Genomic DNA, 8,427 nt, shown 5'->3' with positions numbered 1-8,427 from the left:
TCAGCAGGACAGAAAAAATTCACCTGGGCACAGAATTAAGAATATGCAGAGAATAGCCTAAACCTAACGAGCCAACATTACTCAGTAGAAGCTTTGCAGCATCTCTCAGGCACATCAGTATTAGGATTGCATTGTGCAAAAAGCCCCAGAAGCATTTTGAGCTTCTTCTGGGTTAATTGTTTTTGCAGCTCCTGTTCCTAGAGCGAGAGTTTGGGCTGATGTCCCATCCAGAACCGCATTCCCCTTGTGCCCTCCCTCTTCCTTTGAAGTCCTCTGGGGCTGCAGTACAGGGGTCCATTGCGGCAGAGCGGTGGGATTTATGCTGTACCTCCTTCTGCAGGCCAGCGAGAAGCAGGTTCACTTTGTCGTGTCCCGGCAGACCCGGCAGCAGACCCCCGACATCTTGCAGGAGACCGGCTGGAGGTACAGCGGCAGCGGCCCCCAGGCCTGTCCCGCCGAAAGAAGCCACCCCAGCAAGGTGAGGGCGCGAGCGCTCCTCTTGGTCCTCTGCTGTCTGTGGGACAGGGCATTGGGTGGGCAACTGGCATTTTAGTGTCTCAGGTTGCTACCTCTGGTTTCTGCCAGCAGAAGAAGCATGCTATATTTTGCAGTGGAAAGGTAAAAGCTGTGCTCCTCGTTATTTATGTGCTGCTGCTTCTCTGATTCTGTCTGTGGTGGGGAGGGAAGGGGAAGGCAAAGGGCAATAGTGCGGCAGGGGTTGACATGTGTACAGTGTCATGGGTCTGACCAGCACAGGCTGGCAATGTGCTCCAACAAAAATAAGAGGCTTATCTGAAGTTCCTCCCTCTGGAGTAAAGTCTACAGGCAAAAAGCTTTCACTTGTTGGCCTGAGATATTCATATAAGCTACCTGAAAATTAGTCATTATTAGCCTGTTGCTCATTCCTTAAGTTACCTATGCTGTGACCTGGCTGGCAGCTTGGCAGCAGATGGCAGCTGTGGTCTCCATGGCCACTGTGAGCATGCTGTCATTTCGTGGAGCTTTGCACCCAAAGTGTGTTGGTTCTGTGCTGGCAGCACCCGGCACCCACATGGGGTACGTGCTGTGAGGGCCAGCAACACGCAGCATGGCCAGACCCAACCCAGGGCCCCATGGCGCAAAGCAACCATCTTGCCCAGATACGTCTCTGGTTACCAAACTGTCCCTCCAGCTGCTCCTCTGTACCCAGCTCCATCGTGTGTTAAGTGCATTTAGACTTGCAATATAATCTCTGCGCAAGGCAGAGAGACTCTCATGGTCAAATATACAAGGTTTTAAAGTCATGAGAGCTTTGAAAATACCTTTACTGAGTTTACGCAAAGTTATTCTTTGCATTATAGACGTAACAAGGCATGTCCTCTCAGAGGCTCAGTTTGTTTATTTCACTAAATCTGAGGTCAGGTGACTGGATAATTAACATGAATCACTCTGTGTTACCACTTATGCAAGCCCTTGTGAGCTGGTCTCCTGGTTCCCTGGCCACCCATGCCAGGCGTGCATCAGGGATATGGACAGGCAGAGCGCGTTTAAATCCATCCTGCTTGATTGGCAGCCAGATGTGTCCTTAAAGGCACCTTTGGACTGAACCAGCTGTCGGGTTGGGTGCACAGCTGTCAGCCAGGAGACAAGCCTAGCTCTGCATGTTACAAATCCTTAAAGATACTAATTTTTTTGAGCCTTTTTTTTACAATGTTATTCAATGGTTTTATGTGTAAAAAATATACTAGTTTCTATTTATCTGTTTTTACTTTCCCATGAGGCATAATCACAGCCTTTGCTAGGTGTGAGTGGATCAACAGGAGTTAAGCCAGAGAGCAGAGCCAATGCTTGGTAGCTAGTACCTAGTAGCAAATAGTGCCCAACTAATCATGCATCTGCAAGGCATTACTTCCTAACGAAGTAATGGTTTCCTTAAGGAGATATGTGTAGGACAGCAGTTAGCTTATGTTGCTACTGTATGACTTCTAGTGAAGCTCTGATCACCTGCTAGCTCTACCACATTGATCTGATTGACACCACACAGGATTATTTAGGAATGTGACTTGTCTTCCATAAACTGCTCTAGCTCCTCATTCTCTCTTCCTATACTGAGAGGTGTTAGATGGGAATTCTTGGCAAATACAACATTATTTTGGGTAGCTGTGAGATTGAAGCACCAACGCTGACCTTGCCCTTTAAAGACTAATGAATCATCTGTTGTTGGGTAGGTCAGAGCATTTAGGGGGATTTCCAGTTTTCCACAAGATATGGGTGCTACATAAGTACATGAGTGGGTGTGCTGCTGTAGGCTTCTGTCCAGTGCCACTACTTGGGCACTTTCCAGGGAAGATCACAGACAAAAAAGGATTCTGAGCTGTTCCTAGCTCCCTTTAGCTTTGCGTGTGTGTGCAATGGAGGGCTTATATCAGAGAAAATGCTCTGGCAGGAGATCAGGAGATCAGTACAGCCGATTGACACAATAAGCTTCAGGCACTGTGGGCTTTTGGTCTGATACAATCATTACTGGAGTCTCATTTGTTCTTTTATAGTGTATGAGTGTGTCAGTTTGAATTTCTCATGCTTTTTTGCTGAAGGTTTAACTGAGCATCATTTGCAACTCAAGATCTTTAAACTTTAGGCTCTGGCAGACTTCAAATGCTATTTGTTTTTAAATAGGTGTTATTGCAGGAGAAATGCTTGCAGGCTTAGGGCCTGTGCAGTGTCCTAACACAGTGCACAATCCTGCTCAAAACCAAGGCAATGCTTGTTGGCTGGACTTTACTGTCAAGGGAGTTTCCTACCTGTGTGTGTGGTTTGATGAGTCTACTCCCTCCTGCCATCAGTGGGATTGCTTTATTGTGTGTGATTGACAGATTGCTCACTGACTTGAATTCTGATTAATTTTAAGGTGCTTTTTGTCCCCTGAGCTTACTGTAGGAGGTGATATTTACGGGTCAGGAATGCTCTCCTTGAGGGAATCAGCTCTCGCTGTAGAGCTCATACATAAACGTGGGCCGAAATCCGCTCTCAAGCCTTGGCTGTATTCAGCATCAAGAATAAACTCTAGCTTCCAGCAGCCATCTTGCTTGTGCAAGAGCTCAGAAGCCACTCTTGGCCAAACCGTTGCCCTCGTGACAGCCTGCCTCCATCTGGGAAACACAAGGAGGTGGCTCTCTTTCAGGCCAATGCCAATGGCAATCAGCCACGCAGCCAACAAGGCGCTGGAAAAGGAGGAGGACGGTACGTAGCGACCACGTCCTCCTCTGGCAGCAGTGATGCTTGGGTGTACAGTGTGCTGGGAGACAGGTCCTGCACAGGCTCTCACAGAGCTGTTCTCCTGTGTACGGAGACAGGGGAGGCACAGCCAAAACTGCTCTGGCTGCTGCCTGGATTCAGAAAAGAGATGTCAGAATCACTTTCCTGTGCAGCTGAGGTTGTTAAGCCAGGCTGTAACACATAAACAGGCCAGATTTCAGTTCTTTGAAGTCAGCGGGAGCTTTACCATTAATTAAATAGCACTTGTTTTTCATTGGAACAGTTTTCTTTCTCTTTTCTGACAAATTGTCTAGTCCTCAATACAAATCAGTCTCCATGTTGCTTGAGCAGACAATATTTTCTCACCGTAGGAGCAGGTGAGCATTCAGATGAAGAACATTTTTCAAACAGCTACATCTTTTGCCTGCAAGACATGTGTCATGGTTTTGATGTTGTGATACTCTGCTGTAAATATTTATTTGCCAGTAAATACACAGAAAAAAAAAAAAAAAAAAAAAAAAAAGAGGATGAGATGAGCTGTTACGCTTTTCTTCTGACCTCCAGGGTCACTTCAAAACGACAGAGAAGGACAATTGTTTAGAAGAGAATAAATTGAAATGCAGTCAGTGATAAACGCTGCCTTTTAACTGGCTTACTCATTATCAGTTGTACCTCCAAGAAACCTCTACGTGTGTTTACTAAGAAAGGCTTTACTTTCCTTTCATCACTGCCTTCGTCTCAGCCAAGTCCCCTCCAGTTCCCTTCTATCTGCAACCATGTAAAAAATGAGATGTGGAAGAGTAGCTTCAAAGGAAAACTGGTCCTACATGGTTGAGGATACAAGTAACGGGACATTTGTGATTTTTCATTGAAATGTAACAGGACCATTTGTCCCCAAGCACTGCTTTTAAATCTGCTTATCTCTGTGTTGCTTCCTCAAAAACAGAGCATTAGCCAGATCCTCAGCTAATGTTTTTGTTGTCTGAGACATGATGGACACTGCATAAGTAACAGGATTGCTCGGAACACTCAGAGTTGCAAGTCTAATTCCAATTTCATGTTTGGCTACAAAATTTCAGACCACATTTTTTTAACAATTAGTAGTGCCCCCATCCCACATGTTTCAGGAAGTTTTTCCTGGTAGAAAAGTCATTCCTTTACAAGGGAAAAAAGACAATGTTTTTCACAAACATGGATGAAACATTAATTTTAGTTTGCACAAAGACTAAACTACTGTGTTTAAAACATTTGCATCTTAAAGACAAAGGTGAAAGGTTATAATTATCTGGACCAGAACATTTATACTTTTTTAAAAGGGAGTGCTGTAAAACCTAAATAACTGTTTAGGTTCATTTGTGAGCCATAAGCCAAATTACTCTGACACTGTGCCTGTGGTGATGTTCTGCTCAAGCATCTAAAGATCCTGTGCTAGGCTGCTAAATGGCTCTGGGTTTTGTTGTCAATATTGTAGCATAGAAATCCTGATGTGGAGTTAGTTCCACCAAATATACCTTTCAAAGAAAACTCACAAAACAAAGATATAGCCTGCCTGACTGCCATAAAAACTTTTTGCTGCTGTCTCCTTCTGTCCACTGTCACTGCAGGAGCAGCTGTGGACTTGCCTGCTCCACTTTCTGTGCTGCTGGCCCAGGAATCAAAGTGGAATGTCCTTGATTTCTAAGATAATATTAATGTGGCTTTAAATTACTTTCATAGTTTATTATTGCATATTATAAATGTGAGGGCACACTTCTGAATGAGAAGGTTGGGTTTTTTTGTTTGGTTGGTTGTTTTTTTTTAATATATGTTCGAAATGTAATTAGCAGTGTTTTATAATATCTACATATGAGTAGTCTGGAATGGATGGTGCTGTTTCTGCAAGAAGGGTTGGGATCTTCAGGAGCTGATGCCAGGAGCATAGCTTATAAAATCCTTAAGGAAGTCAAAACTATTAACATTTAAATTCAAATTCTCTGGAGAATCATTCTTGTCTCTTGAACTCTTCTGTAAGAGCTGGATGCACTGTAAACATGACACAGGTTTTATGGGAGCTTCTGTTGCCTCTCCATCCCAAAGCCAACTTTGAGTTTTTCACTCTCACTCGTACACTAGTTATTGCATGATCAGCCATGTGTATGTAAATTCTGTTCAGGGGGACGAATAGAGGGATAATTGTCCCCAGACAGTAAAGACAGCTGTCCCTAAGTGACCTTTTAAGCATAAGCACAAGGAAGAGCATCCTGAAAACTGGTGGCTCTTCACCCTATAAATGTCCTTCTCTCCTGAAGAGAAACACATATTCTTTGAGTGTACTCCCAACAGAAATCTGGAAAACCAAATTAAGTGTCTATCTTCTAATATGTCCCCAAGAGTTTTACTTCTATAACCCAGGTGGACTATTTCTCATGAACTGTACAGATGTTGTTCAGACTGCAAGCAGCTAGGTAAGAACTGTGACCTGACAGTCAAAGATATGAGGACCACTGATGATATTAATATCAACAACATTTAAAAAAAAAATCGTACTCCTTATTTACACTTCAAAGACCTGCTTCTATCAGTCTTAACACTAAAACACTTTGGTGTTAAACTTTAGCTATTAAATATTCATTTCAGTAGAAAATGCCTGAGCTGCCAGTGAGTTCCCCATGCCCATGTGTTCGTTGTTGCTGTTCTCTCCATCACAGAGTACCCTTCACGCTGTCACCTGCCATGAGAAGGTGGTGGCTGTCCGGAAGGATCACACAGAATCGCTGGGGATGACTGTAGCTGGTGGAGCATCTAACCGGGAATGGGATTTGCCTATCTATGTGATAAGTGTAGAACCTGGAGGAGTTATCAGCAGAGACAGCAGGATAAAAACAGGTAAAAAGAGGAGATTTTGAAAGCCTGCTTTAACTCAAAGGTTTCCTTTGAAAAACAGGGGGTAGTGAAAGAGTATCACACCCTGACATCTTCAGCCATCCCATAGATTCCGGGATGCATCAGAGGGTCTCAAGTCAGCTACCAGAAAAGGTATTTTATATATATATAGAGAGAGAGAGAGAGTGTAACCATTTCTGTGAAGTGGGATGTAGGCATATTCTTTTTACAGGAAAATGAACTTGCAATACCACCTCCCAGCTACTGAAGTCTTCACTTTGCAGATTCCATGGGGTTTTGATGTACATTTTTGTGCTTGTTTGTCATACCACTTATGACTTCGAAAGAAATATAAAGGACAGAATCCCCATCATATATGAAGCAGTGTTACTCCATTGTGGCTCAATATCACGTCTGGAAACACTGGCTTCATAACTCTGCTTGGCTCCTGATGTAACAGAGTGATAGAACTAACAGCTTCTCCTCCTCCGCATGAATAAGCCTTTAGAGTAAGATGAGCATATTTTATGAGTGGGTTTTATGGGAACAGGTGGGCCATAGAGGAATGGTGAAACTCTCAGTTTTCAGGGTGTTACATCTCTAAGAGCCACGTACCTCGGTACCCTGCGTCCAGCAACCGCACAGCTCTCCATCCCCTTGCTTTCCAACCCCTATGCTCAGGTTCAGCCCAGTCACTGCCCAGAAGCTGGAAGGAAATCCTGAGTGTGTGGGACATGAAGGCAACCAAGAGCAGAGCAGAACAGTTGCAATGCAGCTGAGACCTGTGAGCCTGGGTCATATCGCCCAGCACCAGCACATGTGGGAACCTCCCCTTTGCAGGAGCTATGGCTCCTCATCAGAACCCGTGTGAGAACATGACAACAGGAGCAAAACATCAGCTTTCCCCTTTCCCCCTGCTGGGAAATGACTGGCTCTCAGTGGGATATATTTTGAAAAAACATATTCATCATGAGGCAGTGTGGAAAAATCAGCCTAGTTAATTTGATAAAATTAGAAACAAATGAATATGTGACGTTATAACAATGCCGTAAGCCTCCACGGTCTAGAGCAGCCCTTAGGCTTTTGTGTGTCTCGTCGGGGCAGACCACAAGAAGAGGTTAATGTCCACGGCACACTGCCCGGACAGCTGGTGGGTACTGCCCCTGCCTGCAGAGGGCACCCAGGGAAGCCCTGGTATTGGACCATGCCACAGACAGTAGCTGAGCACTTGGCACAGTGGTTCATTGCATGACATTAACAATGTCTTTATTTTTCTCCCTGTAGTAATTGAGGTCATCTTTGCATTTTTTTCTGAAGCTGCTGTGCCTACATAACAAATAAGGTGGACAAAATGATTCTTTGGCTTGTATCTGTTCAAACAGGCATTAACATTAAAATAATAATACATTATTCTGCACAGCAAACTACACAGAGACAGCTGGAACACCAGTCCTCAGCTTAGGAAGCACTGGCTTCCTACAAGCTTTCAGGTTTCAAGCTCAGGTTGTGTACAATAGTTGTTATCTGGAAGTGGGCTTTGGAGACCCAGCTAGCATCAGGTGCCCGTATCAAAGCTTGTTGGTACAGCAAGACCCCAGCTGTGCCATTTGGCTCCAGGTGCAGGATGTGATGTGACATGAATCCAGGACCAAAACCTTTGTCCAGCCTGGCAGCACTCCTGTGTACGGGGATCTAGCCCCTTCCCTCATGCCTGTGGCATGTTTATCCACACTAAGTGACAGGATTAACAGCCTCATCAGGCAGCAAAATTTTACCCATGGCTTTGACTCATTTGTTTGTAAGGGTGGGGAGTGGATGCCGGAAACACTTGCAGGGTTTTATTCATCCCTTTTATTGGTCGTAGGTGACATTCTCCTGAATGTGAATGGGATTGACCTGACAGGGGTCAGCCGGAGTGAGGCCGTCGCCCTGCTGAAAAACACCAACTCATCAGTGGTGCTCAAAGCCCTGGAGATGAGAGCCTGTGAAGCCCAGGAGGAGCAGGGCCGCCTGCTGCCTCCTGAGGCCACACAGGTGGCCTCCGAGAGCAGCGAGTGGTCACCTTCCTGGGTTATGTGGCTGGGGCTGCCGCGGTAAGTCCACAGATTGCATCCTCTTGCTGAAGGGGAGTGGGAGGAAAGATTTGTGTTTTCTGGCAATTCCTTCTTTTGGCTTGATTCATTGCACTCACATCTTAATTAAATCCAGGCTCTGTCGCAGACTTGACTCTAAATACCTCCCTGTTGTAATGGGTATGTGTACATGGAAAAATAGACACGCAGAGCCCCTTGCAAGGGCGGAAAGGATCCTGAATTGTTCCAGTCTTGAAAA

The 8,427-nt window shown here is 45.0% G+C and overlaps 1 protein-coding gene across 2 annotated transcripts in view; it reads left to right on the top strand.

The window, feature by feature from the left end:
• Window positions 1–8,427, top strand: part of LNX1 (ligand of numb-protein X 1, E3 ubiquitin protein ligase) — a 65,009-nt gene that overhangs the window by 48,367 nt on the left and 8,215 nt on the right. For both annotated transcript variants that reach the window (XM_008948051.1, XM_008948052.1), the window contains exons 6-8: window positions 341–478; window positions 5,922–6,099; window positions 7,961–8,189. In XM_008948051.1, coding sequence (XP_008946299.1) covers window positions 341–478; window positions 5,922–6,099; window positions 7,961–8,189 — 545 coding nt within the window. The remainder of the gene's footprint in view (window positions 1–340; window positions 479–5,921; window positions 6,100–7,960; window positions 8,190–8,427) is intronic.

The sequence above is a fragment of the Merops nubicus genome, unplaced genomic scaffold, assembly GCF_000691845.1.
Source record: "Merops nubicus isolate BGI_N331 unplaced genomic scaffold, ASM69184v1 scaffold4949, whole genome shotgun sequence".
Classification (NCBI taxonomy): domain Eukaryota; kingdom Metazoa; phylum Chordata; class Aves; order Coraciiformes; family Meropidae; genus Merops; species Merops nubicus.
Note: the sequence above shows the minus strand (reverse complement) of the source record. Positions and strands in the feature narration are given on the sequence as shown.